This window comes from Dipodomys merriami, unplaced genomic scaffold, assembly GCF_024711535.1.
Source record: "Dipodomys merriami isolate MVZ:Mamm:240054 unplaced genomic scaffold, mDipMer1.0.p SCAF_20, whole genome shotgun sequence".
NCBI classification, from domain to species: Eukaryota; Metazoa; Chordata; class Mammalia; order Rodentia; family Heteromyidae; genus Dipodomys; species Dipodomys merriami.
In genome coordinates this window covers 23,424,264-23,446,500 of record NW_027203382.1, presented here as the reverse complement: position 1 = coordinate 23,446,500, position 22,237 = coordinate 23,424,264, and the positions used below count along the sequence as shown (strand labels likewise).

General features: G+C 40.0%; 1 protein-coding gene across 1 annotated transcript in view; it reads right to left on the bottom strand.

The window, feature by feature from the left end:
* Positions 1 to 20,461, bottom strand: part of Tbca (tubulin folding cofactor A) — a 54,653-nt gene extending 34,192 nt beyond the window's left edge. Inside the window, exon 1 of the mRNA XM_070031217.1 lies at positions 20,311 to 20,461. Coding sequence (XP_069887318.1) covers positions 20,311 to 20,363 — 53 coding nt within the window. The 5' untranslated portion in view covers positions 20,364 to 20,461. The remainder of the gene's footprint in view (positions 1 to 20,310) is intronic.
* Positions 20,462 to 22,237: the final 1,776 nt, after the last annotated feature.

Below are 22,237 nucleotides of genomic sequence, written 5' to 3'. Positions count from 1 at the left end.
CTCTTTCTTTTCTTTTTGTCAGTCATGGAGCTTGAACTCTGGGCCTGGGCACCGTCCTTCAGCTCTTCAGCTCAAGGCTAGCATTCTACCACTTGAGTCACAGCACCACTTCCGGTTTTTTGAAGGTTTATTGGAGTTAAGAGTCTCACAAACTTTCCTGACCCTGTTGGCTTTGAACTGCGATCGTCAGATCTCAGCCTCCTGAGTTGCTACAGGCATGAGCCATGGGCGCCTAGCAGCTCTTTTGTTTCTGTAGTTCTAGAGTACATAAAAAACGAGGGGGTTGTACTAGATGATTTCCTCTCTTTGCAGAAGGACAGAAAAAAGGGAAGGAAAGAGGACAGGAAGGAGAGAAAGAAGAGAGATAGGAAAGAACATCTTAAGTTTATTTACAAAAGAAATTAGATTATCAAAATAAACTAATCATTTTCTCACTGTTTACAAAGCTAGCAAAGTATTCTGAAACTGGCCTTAAAATGTTTAAAAGTAGGATTTTTTCCAGGTCAATAAATCCACCATTTTAGGTTTAACTATCAATTTCTCTTCACTTTACTGATATACCTTTCCTCTTTAGGTCTCAAAAGTTGCCATAAAATCTCATGTTTCTTTATAATTCATGTTATAATTCATCCCAGTCTGGTGTTTCATCAATTTAACAGTTCTAATTGCCTTATTATCTGCTCTGGTGCAGTAGTAAAGCCTCTGAACATTTCATTTACCTTACCAACAAGAAAACCCCATATATCTCAGCCTAAAGGATATTACCTCTACCTCTTGGATGAACAGAGGCATGAAGACTTAAGCTCTCTGGAAAGCCAATATAATCTATCACTATTTAACTGTTTGTCAATGTTTATGCCTGTCTCATTCACATTTAATGGGGCTTTATATTGTTATTTTCCACTATAAAATTTTGAAGACAACTAAATGTCACTAATTCCCTTCTTAGTTTAACATGTATATTGGATTACTTACTTGTGAGACACAGTGAATGGGTACAAATGTGTGGGAACTGGAGCAAAAGACTGATTTTATAGATTCAAATTCCCCTTCTGACTTTTGTCATCTTTATGGCTTTAATAACTTATTTGTCCTTTGGGCCTGTTTCCCTAAGTAAAATAAAAAGGCTATTTATTATTCAACATAGTCAATATAAAATATAGTTCTCAGTCCAATGCTATATATACAACAGGTAGTCAGGAACTTTTGGCAATTCCCTTTCCCTGCTCACTAGCTTCCACTGACTGGATTCTGTTGCTAAACTGGCCTGTTTGACTACACAATCAAGTCACCAACTACTTCCACAGGAGTATTTACAATATGCTAGTTGCAACTAATTAGTCAGGGTTGTAATCTACGACTTGTAAAACCCACTCATTCAGCTGCAATCAGCACTGTTTTATAGACAGAATAGATGGAATTTGAATTACCAGAGTCTAATGAGAAGTACAAGTTCTCATGTCGAAAATGAACTTTACAACTTTGGTGGGGGGGGGGAGGATTAAGTGGGGGGTGGGGGGAGGCTGGGAAGGATGGGAAGGGGAAACAAAGGAGGAGGCTACAATGCTTGATAAGAAATGTACTCATTATCTTGCCCATGTAATTGTAACCCCTCTGTACAGTATTTTCACACAAAAAAAGATAAAAAGATAAATACCAGAGTCTATTACGAGTAGTAAAAATAGGAATAGTTCATTACATTTTGCTTCAATGTGTATATACATATACATATATATGTGTATATATACATATATACATATTAGGACACTGCATTAATAAAGTGTAGTTCTTATTTTAGATTTAAAAATTTTGCTAACTTATAAATAAGACCAGACATGTTTAGCTGGTTCACTCCTCTGTCAACCCTCACAGAAAACTCTACTGCCCTTAAAAATCAGATCAAGAGGCTCCCAACACAATCTTCCTCCACATAGTCAGTTCAAAACAAGCTTAAAGTTAACCGAACCAAGAAACAGAAATGAAACTTAAAATTCTTCCCTTCTTAACCATTTGTCTTCATTTCTCATTTTATTCCTATGAACTTCAGTATAGAAGCAAGTAAAAGCCTCCCTCCAGCCCAGGCTAAAATTTCATGAAATCTCATGGCTCTCAACCAATAGCTGGATATGGTGGAGCATGCCTGTCACCCAGCTATGTGGGAGAACCACAGTTCCAGACTGGCCCGGACAAAAAGTTCATGAGATTTCCTTTCAACATAAAAAGCTGGGCATGATAGTGTAAACTATCATGTGTCCAGGCTGGCCCAGGGACAAAATTATTAAGCCCCTGTCCCCAAAATACCAGCATCTGGAAGCTGGTAGCTCATGCCTATAATCCTTGTTACTCAGGAAGTTGAGATATGGAGAATGTGGAGCCCAGGCAGGAAAGTCTAAGAGACTCCAACACCAATTAGCTCAGGTAGATGTGTGGCTCCAGCATCAACCACAAGCAAGCCAAGTGAGAGAGTGTGAGGCACTCTCTCCAGTTTAAACCCTGGAACTGGCAAGATAACCCCTAAAGCAAAAAAATAAAGCAAAACAAAAAGGACTAAGGGCATGGCTCAGGTGTTCAAATACCTGTCTAGCAAGTGAAAAGCCCTGAGTTCAAACACCAGAACAGTAAAACAACAACAAAAGACAATATATGCATGTCAACAACAAAACACTAAAATCTAGAAAGTATCCCATAGTCACAATTCTTTTAGTGGTCTCTGAGAAAATGTGTTGTTTCCTAAAATAGACTAAAATTAAATGAGGGTTGGGGAAAGCTTTCTGAAGAAAATGATATGAAAGTTGGATCTGATAGATGAGTAGAAATTACCAGGGCAAAGATGGGGAAAGGGTATGTGTCAGAAGTAGGAAGCAGAGAAGCAGCATTCTAGGTACTAGAGAACACAAGATCTAAAACAACAGAAAACAAAAGTATGGTTTGAAATTAAGTAAGACTGGATCATTAAATGTGGAGAAATATTAAAAAGATAAAGATCAACAAGAGAACAGAGGACCAAATTAACTTGTAAAGTCAAGAAAATTATACTTCTTCCTAAATGTATTGGACAGTAAAATGAGGGGAATGGCCTAATCTCATGTACCTTTTAAAATGAACGGTCAAATTGGACACTAGTGGCTCGTCTGTAATCCAGCTCAGGAGACTGAGATCTGAGGCTCATTATTCAAAGCCAGCTCCAATTGAGATTTTCATTTCCAATTAACCACTAAAAAGTCAGAAGTGGCATTGTGGCTCAAGTGGCAGAGCACCAGCCTTGAGGACAAAAGCTTAGGGACAGTGCCAGGCCCTAAATTGAAGCCCCAGAACTGGTATACATACACAAGTCATTACAGCCAGGTATGGTGTGCATGCCTGTAACCCAGAATGGGAATTTGAGGCCAGGGAAACCCTGTTTCAGAAAGCAAACCATCACATAGTCCTCCCCTCCCCCCCTCAAAAAGTCTCTTATAGCTGCAATATAAGTAATGTAACAGAAATGGGCAGGTTAGGGCCAGTCAGATAAAATAGGAATGTAATGGGAATCTATGAGAGAGGTAGAAAAGCTTAATCAAGAATGGTGGCTGTAGGAATTTACAGACATTAAGTAAATATCTATTTTAATCCTGATGGATGATAGATGAAAGGAGAGGGGGGGGGAGAGAAAAAGGGAGACAGAGGGAGGAAAAAGAGGGAGGGAGGGAGAGAGAGGGAGGGAGGGAGGGAGGGGGGAAAGGGGGAGAGGGGGAGAGGGGGAGAGGGGGAGAGGGGGAGAGGGGGAGAGGGGGAGAGGGAGAGAGGGAGAGAGGGAGAGAGGGAGAGAGGGAGAGAGGGAGAGAGGGAGAGAGGGAGAGAGGGAGAGAGGGAGAGAGGGAGAGAGGGAGAGAGGGAGAGAGGGAGAGAGGGAGAGATGACCAAAGGTTAACTTGGCAGATAGATAATAGTATTGTACTGCCACTGTCAGAACAAGAGTATGGGAGAGGAAAATATAAACCTAGTACCTTTGTGTCTGAGATACCTATGTGCCATACCTATGTGCCATTAAAGTAGAAATGTCCAGAAGTAGGTGGTCCTGGAATTCAAGAGCGAGGTCTGGGAGTGATTAAAATGTATATTGGAGGTGAGTGGCAGAAGTAGGTGAGACTTCTCACTGGAGTATTTATTAAGTGAGAAAGTTCCAGGTAGAATATCAGCAACATTCAGGGAAGGTAAGCCATACTAGAGCAAGAACTGCATCTGTCTTGTCATCATTAGATATCTATCACTCAGACAAGTATCTGTCATATATTGGTGACACAATAAATTTGTGTTGCATAAATAACAAAGGAAGAAAACAAAAGTAAGACTGAAGCACAGAGGTAGAAGCAAAATATTACCACAACTAAAAAAAAGAATAGGGTAAGTCAGGTGCCAGTGGCTCACGCTTATAGTCCTTACTACTCAGGAGGCTGAGATCAGAGGATCGAGGTTGGAAGCCAGCCTAGGCAGGAAAGTCTGAGACTCTTATCTTTAACCACCAGAAAACCAGAAGTGGCACTGTGGCTCAAAGTGGTAGAGAACTAGCTTTGACCAAAAGCTTAGAAACAGTGCCCAAGCTGAGTTCAGGCCAATGGTCAACAGCAACAACAAGGTAGACAATGTTGGGGAGGGCAATTTGTCAACTACTGGTAATGAATCGAGATAAAAACTCAAGATTTTAAAAAGTATAAATGATCTCTGTACCACTGCTGTTGTCATGAAAGTAGACTATAGCAGGTAAATAAGTGACTGAGAAGTAGAATTGTAGGGACTGTGAATACAGATGATTCTCTGGACATGTACGGCCTCTTGGAATGTGGAATAGAGGTTTTAGCAACTTTTTAAAAAGTGACTTAGGTATGACAATACCGTTGAAAAGAAACTGGAAAAGAGGCCAAAAACATACAGAGACACAGGAGAGAGGGAGTGAGAGGAAGGGAGGGGGGAGGGAGAGGGGGAGAAAGGGAGGGAGATAGAGAGGGAGGGAGGGAGAGAGAGGGAGAGAGGGAGGGAGGGAGGGAGAAAGTGTGAGCAAGAGCAAGCGCACAATGGATGGACTCCATACAATTTTGACTTTCCATATGAGGGTTAGCTCTTGATCCTATGAGGCAGCAATGAGGAGAGGTAGAATGCAGGCAAGAAATGATGCTTGCATGAAGCACATTAGAAGACTTCCTTCTATTAGCCAGGGAAGACATCAGGAAATTAGTGGCTAAGAAGAGCCCAAAAAATCAAAGGCATTATTCAGAACAGAAAGCCAAGGGGTATTCTACTCAGAGGAAACTGTATATTTAGTAAAGCCCTGACAGAGTACTTTATATTCAAAAGTTGATATATTTACTAAAACCAATAATAAAACATAGGAAAATTGGCATGAACTGGGATTTGACCCTTGGTTAAATTTTGCCTAAAGCTCAGGCTACAGAAAGAATCCAAGGAGTATTTTCTAATATCTGATGATTAGACTGTTTGAAGAATGAATTTATTGAGTAACTACTAAATTAAAGCTATGATCCCTGAGTCTAAGATAGTAAGTCTAAGTACAGTAACACTGCAAGAAATACCACTAATTTCATAATTTTAACTATAAAAGAAGGAAGATACTAGTCTGAATTTTCACAATGACTATAAACCTGAGCAATGTTTAGCACTGTGAAGGCTAGAGGCGTGGTCAAGTAGGAGAACACCTGCCTCTAATAGTACAAGGCCCTAAGTGCAAACTCTAATACTACCAACCCCCCCAAATCAAAAAAACCTGAACATGTTATTAATATTTAGCATTGTGCCTCATATACACAGATGTTAAATAATAGCTGATGAAATAATCTCTAGAAGAAAACCTCAGGCTTACAAAAACTCAAACCCAGATTGACAGTGTTATTAGTAACTTACTGGGAGGTACCAGTTCTCATTTCACATCTTTTTCCACAAAAACTTTGTTTACTGGAAAATACTTTTTCCTTGGCAAAAAAAATAAAAATAAAAAAAAACTTAAGAGTTGTAGCTAGTTAAAACTGTAGAAGATAAGCTTTAGGATGCTTATGTTCAAGCTTACTGGTCACCCCTATTCCAGTGGTAGCCTTCATATAAAGAGGGAACTATTTTCATCTATTTGGATCTCAAAAGCCATTGCAGCCTTTAGAAATATCTCAAACTTCCTATTGAAGAAGTGTTTTGAGTATTTCTGGGTAAAACTTTAGCCAACCAATGGTATTTAATTGGAGAATTTGAAACTAAAATATACAAACATTTACTTTAGGTTTATAGAAACCTCTGGGAAAAGTTAAGATAGATATAATGCTATGCGGTTGATACGAATCAAATGACTATTTGTCTGAAAAAAGAAAAAAGACCAGTGAGTATATGTCCTCATACATACACACACATATACTCAGAAGCCAAATCTAAGTTTTTTGTTTTTGCTTTTTTTGTTAGTCATGGGGCTTGAATGCAGGACCCGGGTTCTGTTCCTGAGCTCTTCAGCTCAAGGCAAGCACTCTACCACTGGAGCACCTGGGCTGGCTTTGAACCATGATCCTCAGATCTCAGCCTCCTGAGTAGCTTAGGATTATAGGTGTGAGCCACTGGCACCAGACAAAATCTAAGTTTTTTATCTCTTTAAAATATGTACACTGGGCGCTGATGGCTCATACCTATAATCCTACCTATACTCAATAGATTGAGATCTGAGGTTGTCAGTTCAAAGCCAGCCCAAGAGAAGTAGAGCTGTGGCTAAAGTGATAGAGCACTAGACTTGAGCACAGAAGTTCAGGGACAATGCCCTGGCCCTTAAGTCCCAGGACCTGCACAAAACAAACAAAAATACTTACTATTTCATACATGATAGTACTCTTTATTATGGCAATTAAAAAATTTACAAAAGTTTTAGTCATATAAACTCATTTCTAAATATATTTAAAAAATCTTAACGTACACAGAATCTAAACTTTTATTAACAGCACTCTTCACAAGTATTCTGGAAAATTATGAGACATAAGAATCACATATAGCAGTTCAATACTATATCAATACTATATCAAAAGCTTAGAAAAGGAATATAAAAGTGCTAGTTCTTCTTTAAAAGGCTAATCTATTAGCAGCTTAAAACAGGGCACAGTAGGGGGTTAATATGCTGTTGTCTGAATCACTTCCATCACTTTAAGTACCTATTAGTCCTTATTAGCAACGTGCTAGCAAGGTGCTATTGGCCTTTTAAAGTTTGTTCTACTGCTTCTCATCCTATTGGCCAGAGAGCTACTTCCCAATAGTATTTAAAGCATTAAGTTTAGGTCTGTATATCTACTAAACTTTTAGATTTTTTTAAACATTTAAATTTGTATTTTAAAATGTTTTATCTTTTTAAGACAATATCCAGAAGTAATATACATTGTTGAACATATCCGTATGCCTAATCTGTTTTTATCCTATAATTTTACTTAGTTTTGGGCAGTACTAAGTTTGACCTCAGAGCTTTATAGTTGCTAGATAGGTGCTCTACCACTTAATTTAGGTCCGACCTCAGTCCTTTTTATTTTTTGGCTTTATTTTTCAGCAAAGGTCTCACATGTTTTGCCTATAACCATGATCCATGATCCTCCCACCTACACCTCTGCATAGCTGGGATTACAGACATACTACAAATGCACAGCTTATTCATAGAGATGGAATGTTACTTTTTCCTCCACTGGCCTGGAACTGCAATCCTCCCAATCTCTCTCCAAACAGGTAGGATTACAGAAATGTACCAACTTGCTTCTCATGTTCACTGTATTTTTTTTTAAGATAGAGTCTCCCTATGTTGACCAGGCTGGTCTTAAACTCTTGGGCTTGAGCGATCTTCTTGCCTCAATCTCTTGAGTAGCTGTACCTACAGGCACATTGTCATTTCCAACTTACATTATAATTTTTAGTAATATGAAAAATAAGCTATAAAATTTCTCCAAAAGCTAAAGCAATTCATGTGCAAACTCAGTAAGATTACTAATACAAAACTATTTTCTAAACTAAAGTAATCTGAGTGTAACTAATGGTTAGTCTTCATATATCACAAACTTACTTGAAAACTGAAGTTCAGGGGATGTGGCTTGGGTTTGACCCCCAGAACCTTAAAAACACAAGCCAAACAAATTAACTCTGAAATTTAGTGTTTTTCAAATACTAAGATCGAAAAAGTAACTTATCGTCAAAGTTTACTGACTACTTAATTTCAAGGACTAAGCTTTGGCCAGCATTGTGGCTTGATTCTGTAATCAGTTTTGTTAGTCCTGTTAGGAGAGGGGGTTGTATTTGTGAGATTCTATGTAAAACAATGGCTGGGCAAGGTGGTATGCACTGATCCCCACCACAGAAGAAACACAAGTAGGAGAACCACAGCCCCCAATAGCCTGAACAAAAAATGAGACCTATCTTGAACATAGCCAGTATAAAAAAGGGCTGGAAGCATGGCTTAGTGTTAGCGTGCCTGCACAGAAGCATAAGCTTCTGGGTCAATACGCAGCATGAGGAGGAAAAAGGAGAAATCGAACAAAAACCTGAACAATAAATAAAGACTTAAAAAAATTCTAACCATTAGAACAGAAAAGTCCTCGTGAGCAAACTGTATCTGTTGACACTGTGTAACATGGTAAGAAAGTTATCCACTTCTGGCTCTACCAGTAGTTAGCTGGGTCATCTTAAACAAGTGTCTACCTCTGTGTGTATGAAGAGAGAGGTATGGGAAGAAAGTAGGAAGATCCAGAGAGACAGAATTTGAGAATAATGAGACAGAATCTCAGACTTTTCTTCTAGATTGGCTTTAAAACAAGATCCTCCTGATCTCAGCTTCCTGAGCAGTCAGAATTACAGGCATGGGCTAATGGTACCTAGCTCAAAAATTATTCCAGTGATTATATTTTTTCCTTTTTGGTGCCAGTACTGGGACTTGCCCTCAAGACCTGGGTCTTATCCCAGAACTTTTTTGCTAAAGGACAGCATTCTCCCACTAGAGCCACAGCTCCACTTCTAGCTCTTTTTGGGTGATTAATTGGAGATAAGAGAGTCTCATGGACTTTCCTGCCTAGCTGGCTTTGAACAGTAATCCTCAGATGTTAGCTTCCTGAGCAGTTAGAATTATAGGCCTGAGCCACTGGCATCTGACTTCTGCTTTTTTCCCTGAAAAAACAAAAACTGAATATCCTTGGGCAGTCCTGCAGACTAATTACAGGACCTCTCTGCCATTCAAGCCATTATCCCTCGCTTTCAGTTTGTTTTTCAAATATGATCTTGTACTTTTTACTTAGGCTAACCTTCAATGGCAATCCTCCTGCCTCTGCCACCAGTGTAGCTAGGATATTTAGGCATTAGTTACACTGTTTAATTGTTCAATTCATTTTAGACTACGAGGTCACTGAACAGCATGTTAACAAATTTCTATGTTGTTATTTATAATTATATAAATACTTAGAATTATTTGAAGGGCACTTTTATCAGTAGTATCTATACTTAAAATGCATATATCCTCTGAGTCTACACTTGTAGGAATTTATTTTACAGATATACACGCACATTTGTGAAACCAATATATGCATGCAAGTATAAACACTGCAGAATTTTCTAAAACAACAAAACACTGAAAATAATAGTATCTGTAGAGTAACTACCATTTGTTCTTAAAGACATAACTAAATACTTGTGCTACACAAATTATCTCTGGAAAATATACCAAAGTGAGGAATGTTAGGGAGGGAAGACTGCATAATTAACAAACAAGGGAAAGACTCCTATTTCACTGTGTATCATTTTATACCTTAGAATTTTGTGCCATATGAATGTATTATTGCTTTAAAATGTGCTAAAGTATTTTTAATATGCTTAGAGACATGAATAAGACATTCTTTTTTGTCCTCTAGAAAAGTGTAATATCACAGAGAAAAAATTCGTTCATTTCATAATATTTATCAAGAACATTTTTATGGCAATCCTGAGAATGTATCCCTGACCTTATGGAGCTTATATCCTACTGGAGACTAGTGCACATCATTATGGTGGTTCAGCATCTACTCCAAGGAAAGCAACTATCAGAGAGCAAACTGCTGACCTGTGTGTGAGTGCCGGTACTGAGAGCTGAATTCAGCTCAGCTTTTTTGCTTACAGCTAGCACTCTAGCACTTGAGCCATACCACCAGCCTGGGCAACAAAGCAAGACAGCATCCAAAAAAAAAAAAAAAAAAAAAAAAAAAGCAATAAAAGGGCTTGGGACATAGCTCAAGGTGTACAACACCTGCCGAGTAAGCATAAACCATGACTTCAAACCTGAGTAATGATTCAAAACAACAACCACAACAACAAAAAACAAAAAACAGTGAGAAAAATGGAGGCCAAAGAAAACTCCTAAATATTCATCCACATATGAAATAATAGATTAGTATAGTCATGCAAAAGTTCTAGGAATAAATGTTTATATACATCATATATAAATTCTTTAAGGACTGAGAACAAACTTTTGCTATTTTAAGATTCCTTGCAAGCCAGGTGCTGGTGGCTCACACCTGTAATCCTAGCTACTCAGGAGGCTGAGATCTGCAGATCACGATTCAAAGCCAGCCCAGGCAGTAAAGCCCATGAGCTCTTATCTCCAATAAACCACCAAAACACTGGAAGTGGCACTGTGGCTCAAGCGGTAGAGCACTTGCCTTGAGCTGAAGAGCTGAGGGACAACGCCCAGGCCCAGAGTTCCAGCCCAATGACTGACCAAAAAAAAAACCAAACAAGCAAAAAAACCTACAAAGATTCTTTGCAGTATCATTTACTGCTCAAGAGATTTCAAAACATCTATATCCCAACTTCTCTTATATGTAAAATATAGCAACAATAGTATTAACTGATGACATTGGTACTAAGTTATACTTAGAAAAGAGCAAGAAGTTCTGGTATACACTACACAGGATACTACAGATAATAACAGGATGATTATTTCAAAAAGCTAGAACCTATCTTCAAAGTTTCACCAAAAAATGTTAAATAGGGAGATAAATACGTTCGACCTGCTTTAACCATTATGTGATACGTACATGTATTGAAACATTACATGGTCAATCACTAATTTTTATGTTTTTAAGTATCAGTAAAATATTAATTTAAAAATAATCTATGAACTAGGCACAGTGGTCCACACCTGCAATCTTAGCCACTTAGGAGGTAGAGATTTGGGAGGATCTTGGTTCAAGGTCCCAAGTTCAAGCCCAAGTACTGCTACAAAAAAAAGCCAAAAAAAAACCCCCCAAAAAACAAAAACATAAAAACCAGAATAGGTGAGCCCATTTATACCAGTTAACAATAAGCAACTATACAAAAACAAACACATGTATACAATTTACTAAACAGAATCAAAGTGTTCTGGTTAATTCTAGTAGTTGATCTAGAATTAACCAGAACGCTGTCCCTTTGATTCTGTTTTAATAATTTTTAAATAGTCTCTTCCTAATTTAAAACAATGTTGCTAAGTTGTTGGCTTCCAAGTGTACATTAATATTTTTTAATCTCTGAAACACTGTTCAAAAATGTTTAATCACTGGAGGACTGTTACTACTTTTCTTTGTGTGTGTGCTGGTACCAAGGCTTTTGAACTCAGGGCCTCATGCTGTCACTCTGCTTTCTTGCTTTCTACTGGCATTCTACCACTTGGGCCATACCTCTAGTCTGGCATTTTAATAAAGGAGTTTTAACCATTAAGTCTTGAGGATCTCAGCCTCCTGAGTAGCTAGAAATACAGAGATGAGCCATCAATGCCCAGCTTAAAGATTGTGGGTTTTTTTGTTTTTTTCCTTTTTCTTGTCATGGGACTTGAACTCAGGGCTTGGGAACTGTCCATGAGTCTCTGTGCTCAAAGCTAATGGTCTACCACTTGAGCCACAACGCCACTTCTGGATTTTTCTGAGTAGTTTATTGGAGATAAAGGGTCTCATGGGCTTTCCTGCCTGGACTGGCTTCAAACCACAGTCCTCCTATCTCGGGATCCTGAGTATTTAAGATTACAGGCATAAGCCAATTCCTGGTTGCTGCTTCTTCCCCTGCCCTCTTCTTTTCTGGGCAGTTTATTAATTCCAAATACCTGAATCCAACATTATTCCCAATTTGAGTGGTTTTTCATGATCTGAAGACTATATTTACCTTTTGTGAACATGTGCTAATATAAGGCAGTGAAAGTTTTTTTTTTCTTTATTGTCAAGGTGATGTTTTTGTTTTAAATTATCTTTTTTTGTATGTGTGCTAGCTCTGGGGCTTGACCTCAGGGCCTGTGCACAATCCCTGGGCTTTTTGCACTCAAGGCTAGTACTCTTAACACTTCAGCTACAGCTTCATTTCTGAAGCTTATTTAAAGCTGTTTTCTTTTCAAAATCTTAAGACATTCCCCCAAAACACAAGTTTTATACTCTTCCTTTCTTTATAGCCATTAGTAAAAATGACAAGTAAAAAAAAATCTAATTTTTATTACAATATAGGCTTGACTCCATCTGGACAACCAAGCAAGTTCAAGACCTGCCCAAGTCAAGTAGCAAAACTCTGTCTCAAAACACCAAAGGTGCTGGCACTGGCAGGTCACACCTGTAATCCTAGCTACTCAGGAGGCTGAGATACCTGCTGGATATAGTTCAAAGCCAGCCATTACAGGAATGTCTGTGAGATTCTTATCTCCAAAAACTTACCAAGAAAGTCAGAAGTAGAGCTGTGACTCAAGTGGTAGAGAGCTACCCTTGAGCAAAAGCAGCTCAGGGACAGCACTCAGGTTCTGAGTTCAAGCTCCAGGATCAGCAAACAAAACAAAATAAAAAACACCAGAGGCTCAGTAGTAGAGTACTCCTGTGTTTGTTCCTAAGAAAAGAGGGTGGAGGGAGAGTTTCAGGGTCTTTCCTGGGATCAGTAACCATTTATCCTTAATTTTTCTAACCACGTTTTTATATAGCCTCATGAACATAATAATGCTGCTTTTATGGTATGATTGTTTGCTTCCCTCCAAAGTTCAAGTTGACACTTGAATCTTGTGAGTACCACTGCTGTATTTGTTCACCCTTTGTCCCTCCTTTCTGTGTCCTTCTCTTACGCTCCCTAAGACATAGTGAACAAACAAGACAAAAAGGAAACAAGAACAATAACAAAGAACAAACCTCATGTTTCCATTTCAATAAATATTTTATATGATCAGAGGCACATAGGCATTGAGTCTTTGTGACACTTGAATCTCCAACTTAGAATTAAAAGGTGTGGTTTTTAGGAAGACTGATTAGGTCATGAGGGCCCATCCTTTGTGACTTGGATCTTCTGAGAAGCTTCCCATAGCATTGAGCCTTTTTTAAAAAAAAAATCTGTTGGCACCTAATCTTAAGACTTATACAGCCCCTACAACTGTGAAAAATAATTTTCTATTATTAATAAACTACTCAATCTCAGGGATTTTGTTACAGTAGCACAAATGCTAATACTGACAACTGCAATATATTAAACATTGGCTACATACCAGGCATTTGGGCTGTTCTGCATGATTACCTTAAAATTTCCAAACAATGTAAGAAAGGTACCATTTTTAACCCCATTTTGAAGCTAAGAAAATTGGGAGTTTTAAAGGCTGCATGACCTAGGGTCGTGATAAAATACCTATGTGAAGCCAGGATGCCATCTAGTTAATTCACATTGCAAGAATAAATAACAACTATAGTGTGGTGATATAATAACTGAATCAGTGGCTCTCAACTTACTAGATCAAGTTTAAAATCTTTATAAAGGAAACTTAACCCATTCATTTCTCCACTGCAAATAACTTTCATTAAATATGTATTGTTTCAACATCCTACCAGGTAATTCACAGACATTAAGACATAGATTGTGAGTGAGGCTGCTAAATAAGCAATCTTTGGATCTATGACAAGTTATTCAGTTGTTTGGGCATATCATCACATCATAATAGAACATGTTCTTCCATAAATGTATTGCTGGAAATAGAAAGATCACATAACTAAGCATTTATGGTTTAAGAATTTTGGACTGAGCCGGTGGCTCACGTCTGAATTCCTAGCTACTCAGGAGGCTGAGATCTGAGGATCACGGTTCAAAGCCAGCCCGGGCAGGAAAGTCCTCGAAACTCTTATCTCCAATAAACCACCAGAAAACCGGAAGTCGCACTGTAGCTCGAGTGGTAGAGCACTAGCCTTGAGCTGAAGAGCTTAGGGACAGAGCTCAGGCCCAGAGTTCAAGGCCCACAACCTTAACCTCTCATAGATTTTATCCACCATAGTTCTATCTACCCTATCTATCTACCCATCTACCCTTCTATCTACCCATCTACCCATCCATCTATCTATCTATCTATTTTCCATCCATTTTTATTTTTTATTTTTTGGTGGTTACTGAAGTTTGAACTCTAAAAAAATTTAAAAAACAGAAAAAATGAGAAATAGAGAAATAGGTTGTGAAAGGCTTTAAAGTGAAATGAGTAGTGTGACTAGATGCTCAGGAGAACTCAGAAGAGATTCAAAAAATCCAAGATGATGTTAAGCAAAATGAACCCCAAGATAGGGTTACAAGTGTTTTTATTTTCTTGCTTGCCATTGTTTCTAACATATTTATAAGGTACCATTTGATTTTTTTTTGTTGTTGTTTTGTATGTTCTTTCCCCATGGTATAACCCGTTATCACTGTATTTGATATCGGTATAATTTGGGGAGGGGAAGGGAAAAAACAAAATGTTTAAATAGGGATACAGGTTAACCCATTGTAACAAGGAGATGTGCAAGACACTGTTGAAAGGAACTTTATAATTTAATTGGGGGGGGGGATATGGGGGAGAGTGTAGTTGTGGAAGTGGGAGGAAAGGGATGGTAGGGGAAACAAAGGAGGAGGCAACAATGCTTGATAAGAAATGTACTCATTACCTTGCTCATGTAACTATAAGCCCTCTGTACAGTATTTTCACAATAAAAAAATTTAAAAATCTGAAAAAAAAATAAAGTTTGAACTCAGGACTTCACACTTGCTAGCAGGCCACACACTCCAGCCTTTTGGCCTCAATTTCTCAACTTTTGTCCTGGCCATCCTGAACGTCAATCCTACTGTTTACAACTCTTTCATAACTAGGAACACATGGGGAGGCAGGGTATGTACAGCTTTTTTATTAAAATGGAATTTTATTAACTTTGTCTAAGCTTGGCCTCAAACAATGATCCTCTAGGCCTCTGCTTGAGTAACTAATAGGCATGAGTAAAATAATGTTGGCATTCCTTTAAATACAAGGAGTGTAAAAAAAGCTAAAGCTGCGGATAGGAGGCTTATGTTTGAGTAAGTATATGTATCTCTGCATTTTTTAAAAACTTAAGTGAGTATAATACATACTGAACTAATACAGATTCCATTTATGTTGCTTTCAATTCCAGCTCTATGCATATATTGTGTGTGTATATGTATACAATATAAACCATACAGTTATACACCACAAATGTAAGTATAAACAAACTTGGGAAGATCCCAGTTTGGAAACTGCTTGCTTTTATTACAAAAAAAAAAAAAAAAAAAAAAATCAATACAATTTTCCCACAGGTTCATGATGTAAAATTCTATAATCAAGGCTTGTAGATTTGTAATTATGGTATGTCAGCTACATTTAAACAAGAGTGTTAAAAGATTGTTAAAGTTAAACTAACACAATTGCAGTGTGAATTGTCCTAGTCTCATTCTAATCTACTGGTGTCACTTTCATTTAATCAGAAGGAAACTATGGGCCAATGTCAGTGCTATTTCCAATGCCCTAACATCCTTCATTCACATTAGATTTTTAAGCCATTACCAATCTAAAATAGTAATAAAAAGATGTATTTAAGAAGATATTTTAAGTAATTAATTCACCCACTAGTGGGGCTATCTTAGCAAGTTTTATTGCAATAAAGTTGGTTTTAAAGATATTGAGTAACCCTTATGTTAAATGGATAAAGGCCAGCATTTTTTCTTTGCAGAATTTCTTGAATCAACCACCAAGTCTAGTAACAAAAGAACTTAATTTATAAAACACAAACCCTACTTGGAAGCCTGTGGCAGACATAAGACATTTAGCTAAATTATCAAATCAGCTTTAAGGAAACATCAATTCTACATTTTTTCTACGTTAGAGAAAATTCTTTTCTAACTCAGTTAATATGGAAGGAAGCTATTCTGAAGAGGAATGATATTTGCACCACACAGTTAACATTTTAAATGTGTGCAAATCTCTCATGTACTATCAACAAGTAGTACTCCAAATAACTCTCAGCACAGCCCAAAAGGACTGTTAGCTACAAAGAGATGACCAGTCATCCTGGTTTACACAGATATCTCAGTTTGGGCACTGAATGTGGGAAAGCCCTATGCCCCAAAGCAAACAGGACAAGAGATGTCACTTAAATAACAAGATAAACAAAAATAGGGATTTCACAGTTCTGTACTAAGGAAGAAATTGGAGTATTATTTGGTAACTCTCTACTAGGGCTGCTAGATTAGCTATGACCCTAATCGAAGAAGAAAGAAAAAAAATAGCAAAGTTGTTCCAAACCTACCAAGCAGGATACACTTTAGGCTGAATATCCAAAATGCTTAGGACTAGAAATATTTAAGATTCCGGAATATTTGTATAGAAAATTGAACATCCTTAATCCAAAAATGCTCCAAAATTTGAATCATGCCAAACACTAAAAAAATGTTGGACTTCTGAGCATTCTGAATTTCAGATTTCCTAATTAGGGATGCTCAGCACTCTAATCACATGTTCACAAAGGCTGCTTGTTCAAAGAAATGGTAGCATTATTATCCTCCAACTCTAGAGACTAAATCTCTCTAGTTTCATAGCCAGTTTGTCTTCAGAAGTCACAACTTTATCGGAAAAAGTGATTTAAAGTTATTGTTCATGTTCCCTCTGAAAGTTGGGAGCCACTAGAAATTATATTCTAGATATATTTGTCCTGGAGTTCAGTTTGGGTAGGTTGTACTAAACGTAGTGAATTATTGGAGTTTAGGATCTAAATATATGGTTAGAAAAAGGGTGAGAATAGAAGTGTGTAGAATATTGCTTTAAAAAACTAATAAGGGGCTGGGAAGGTGGCTCAGTGGTAGAGCACTTGCCTTGCATGCTCGAGGCCCTGGGTTCGATTCCTCAGCACCACATAAAAAAAAAAGCCGGAAGTGGCGCTGTGGCTCAAGTGGTAGAGTGCTAGCCTTGAGCTGAAGAGCTGAGGGACAGTGCCCAGGCCCAGAGTTCAGGCCCCACGACCGGACCCAAAAAAAAAAAAAAAAACATAAAAAACTAATAAGCAGGATCCCTTTCGAAAGGGATGAGTTGGACGCCTAAAAAGTTCAGAACAAGTTCAGAAATCAAGAAGACTTTGAAATTGAACTTGAACTTTAATCCTTATTAGTAAAAGTTTTAAACATTTACAGAAAACCATAATGAAGTCCCATATTGCTCAGCCTGACTAATTAATGGGACTTTGCTATACCAACTTATTCCTCTCCCCTGACCCCCAATAGATGAGATAAACATAGATTTTTTTAAAAAATAGGATACTAAGATGATGAAAAGAGCCGTAGTAAAATAATTTTCGAGGGGGGGGGGGGAGAAGCAGCTGGCTAGGCCCAGCAATCCTATGTACTCAGGAGGCTGAGATTTGGAAGACCACAATGCAAAGCTAGCCTGTAAAGAAAGTCCAAGAGACTCCATCTCCAAAATAACCAGCTAAAAGCCAGGCTGGAGACATGACTCAAGTGGTAGAGTGTACTAGATACATACTCAAGCTGGAGAAGCAAGCTGTATGAGTGCTGAGTTCATACCCTGGTACTGACAATAAATAAACAAACACACTAATAGTTATGGATTTAGAGTTATAATGTAAGTACTATGAGTAATAAATGGCTAAAAGTTTAGGTTTTAAAAAAGCATCTCTTGGGCTAGGAAGGTGGCTCAGTAGTAGAGTGCTTGCCTCGCATGCATGAGGCTCTGGGTTCGATTCCTCAGCACCACATAAGCAAAAAAAGCCAGAAGTGGCACTGTGGCGCAAGTAGTAGAACGCTAGTCTTAAGCTGAAGAGCTGAGGTACAGCACCCAGGTCCAGAGTTCAAGCCCCACAAGTGACAGTGAAAGGTTAAAGTTTGAGGTAGTGACCACCACGTGTTTCTAGTTTCTGTCTAGCAAAGCAACACATGGTGGTAATCAAAACACCTGGTTGATTGTGGGCCTATATAAGACCTTCAAATCCTTAGGTCGGGGCTCTCCTCCTGGGTTCGGCTGCAGCCCGTTTAAATAAAACAGCTGTAGAGTCTGACTCTCGGTGGTCTTCTTGCGGGGAGGGGTCCTGCGACCTTGGTATAACAGGAAAAAAAAAAGCATCTCTTTCATAGTACAACAAAAAATTTCAACAGAAAAGCCATGGGAAAAAATGTATCATACACATTTCCTGTTTATAAAGTTTAAGATCATAAGTTAATTTTATAAAAATGAGAAATTTATCGAAGTATAAAATATATCTAAAGTTTGAAAATGTTCTACTGAAAATAAACTGAAAACTCAAGTTCCAAGAAGTTTTCAGAATTTCAGGAAACCTAAAAACTTAGTTCATAATTACATAAGTTTTTTGAATATGTGTTATAAACATGTAACTATTTGAACTAAACATTATAAAATAATATCAATTGGGATGAAAAATGTCAAGGTTCTGTAAGAAATTAGCGGAAAATCTCCACTGTAAGTCATTTCTCATGATTTCACTCTAAAGTATTCTCCATTATATCCTGGTTCTTATTCCAAAAATACAATATATTGATTAAAATGACTTACACAAAATAAGTCCAGGAAAAAAGAAAAGGAACAGAGCTGTGGGCTGGGTGATGGTGTGAATTACATGTATTTTCAGTTGTACATCTCCAATTCCCTCCTATTATTACAAAATTTAATTCTTTGATAAAGTATCATGAACTAAAAGTAAAAAGTTGTAGATCAGAAACTCTTGTTTCATTTCCCTACTCTGGTACCAACATGCAGTGTGACCTTAGGCAAGTCTGATTTTTTTAACTCTCCTAGATACTCAGGAGGCTGAGATCTGAGGATCATCTGTCAAAGCCAAACCAGGCAGAAAAATCCATGAGCCTCTTCTCTCCAATTAGCCAACAGAAACCACTTGAAGCTGTGGCTCAAAGTGGCAGAGAGCTAGCCTTGAGCACAAAAGCTCAGGCACAGCTGAGTTCAAGCCCAACGACCGACCGGGGGTGGGGGGGGGGGGAGTAGAGAAACCATTTACACAGTCTTACTGGGTAACATTTACTAGCCATGGCTATTTGCCCAACAACTATATTGAGTACCTACTCTTTTATAAATGAGGTGAGGAAGGCACTACAATGTACAATATTCCAGAACACAAAATAAGTGGCAGTGTCCACTCAGAAGCGCTTTGGCAACAGGAAAGCTTCCAGACCAAGTACTGTGCGCCGTCGTACTTAAAACTCAAAACGTGAACTCATTTGAAGAAAAAGTGGGTTAACAGAAATAAAAACGACTAGGAGACTGACATTTCCACGGCAATGTAACCGGCCTGCAGAGAAGGCGGTTTAATACTTGAAATGCTTCATCACCGTCTCATCTTCTTGGGTTTAGACCAGAAAGTTCTAATGATCACTTGAGCATGTACCCGCCGTCGGGAATGAAAGCAAATTAATTACCCCCAGCCAAGGGAGCGGCCTAACTACCCCCCCCCCCGCCCCCCCGCCGACGGCCCTCGGCGACGAGCCGCGGGAAGGCAGGCCGAAGCCGAGGGAGGCCTCGATTCGTTTGCAGAGTGCTGGAAAGTTCACGCCCAGTGCTCCCAGTCCCACCAGCCTCGCCAGGCTGTCACCGGGCTCGCTCCCGGTCTCTCCAGGGTGAGGCCCGCGAGGCCCGGACCTCCTCACCCCGCAACCCGCTAAACTTCAGCCGCTGCTTTCGAGCCCACCTGAGGCCAGTGAAGGCCGAGGCCGCCGGCCAGCCGTGCGTCAGGTGTGGCCGGGAGACCCGGGCGCGCACCGCCGGGCCCGGCCTAGCCGCCCCCCGCCTCCCCCGCGCCAGGCGCCCCAGACTCCGCACACTCCGCACACTCCGCAACCATTCGAGCGGCCTGGCCGCGGAGGAAAGGCCTCGGACTCGGGCCTGGCGAACTCGGGGCCCGTCACGGCCCCCGCCAGGCGAGAGGCTCCGGGTGAGGCCTACAACCCAGACCCCGCCTCCGGCCTACGCTCGGACGGGCCTCGCGGCCGCCACACCACAAAACACAGCTCGCGCCGGCTCCTTACCGCTTCACCACGCCGGTCTTGATCTTGATCTGCCTCACGCGAGGGTCAGCCATAGCCTCTGAACCGCGCGGGAAGGAGGGGCAGAGAGCGGGAGCCGAGGTGGCGACAGCGGTGGATGGCGGACGGCGCGGAGGGGGCGGTTAAATCCCGCTGGTTCGCCCGTGCGCAGGCGCAGTGCGCGGCCCGGCCGCCCCGCCCCGCCTCCCCTCCCGTCCGTGGGCGGGGCTTTTTCGGGTAATCCCAGGCTCCGGGCGTCCGAGCGGTCGACAGGTCCTTCTCCAGCGCTGCCACCCAGTTTTTCCCTCGTGGAAACTGCCTTCCTGCTTGGACAGCCCTCGTACCCTTTACACTTTGTCGTTTTTTCCTGTGCCAGACAGTGGTCTCGTTGGGTAGGAGCTAAGAAGGTCTGATCAGGGATGCTGAAGGCCCAGGGATGCAGGATTCCATTACAATACCCCAAGATGGCCATCACCCTTGACCAACTATTGAGATAATGGCACTGTACCTTCCTTATGTAGAAGCAGACTTCTCGCGCCAGGTTTGGGGACTTAGCTTGGGGACCTAATAACTGCTACGTGGCCTTCCCCTGGTGGCCCTAAACCTGGACGGGCAGAGGATCAAATGCACAAGCCATGCCTTTGCGCACCCGGGCAGCCATCGTGCAGTCAAGTTATTTGGGGAAAGGCCACTGAGGAAGGCCTCAGTTTTTTGCCTTATTTGACAAAACTTCAATCCTGCCTTCTACTCAGTAGCTTCGTATTTAATGGCCCATTTCTCTCCTTGAGGTGTAATTTTGCTTTGCTAATAAATCACCCTACTATTGCCTCTTTTTTTTTTCCTTTGGTCATGGTGGTGGTTTTGCACCCAGCAAAGTGTCCTAATCTTAGGCTACATTGTACCCAAGAACTGAGGAACATCTGGAAACCTCCAACCTCACCAGTAATAGCTGGACAGGAATATTGCTTTGTAAGATTATCTGCTTAATAGAACGACCTGAAAACTGTATTAAGGATATTTTTATCTTCATTATTTGGCATTAAATGGTACAAAACAATGTGTGTTTTGTGAAATTAAATACTATGCATACAGTTAAAAAAAATCCTTACCCTTTTACCTCAAACCCCTATAAAAGTGTAGATACTGTGACTTACCAAGGAAATGACTTCTTCAAATCATCACTATCACTAGTGTATCGTAAGTGTCAACATATATGTGTGTAGCACACAGGAGCTTGAGCTTCCTAGTCAGACTTAGAAACTTACATTTGAGATTCTATACTTTTTTTTTACTTTATTTATTTATTGGTCGTGGGGCCTGAACTCTGGGCGGAGGCACTGTCCCTCAGCTCTTCAGCTCAACGCTAGCACTCTACCACTTAAGCCACAGTGCCATTTCCAGCTTTTTCTGCTTATGTAGTGCTGAGGAATTGAACTCAGGGCGTCATGAATGCAAGCCAAGCACTCTACCACTGGGCCACCTTCCCAGCCTGAGATTCTATACTTTCAAGAGCTACTCTGAACAGCATTTAACCTTCCCTCTATCTAGCCTGTTTCCTCCTCTGTGAAATGGAAATCATGCCTACTTTACAGGGTAGGCATGCTATTAAGCAGCTAAATGGAAGCAGGAACAAGGAATTATCCTGGTCTGTAAAATTCTATTTCTTCTGGGTAAAGACAGAATCTTGAAAAACAGATGGTCCACACACTGAACCAGTGACATCTTCCTCTTCTCACACACCTCCCACATCCTGAGAGTGTGGTGGCTGCTAAGTGACCTTCCCCTAGCTGCACAAAACCAGCAAGAGCAAAAGAATCAAATGCACAGGCACCTGCCCTCACCTTCTCAAAAGCTTAGGTGTATGACTTCCCATGTCCCAGCAGCCACTGCATAGTTACCTAACCATCTGGGAAGGGCTAGAAAGGGGGAG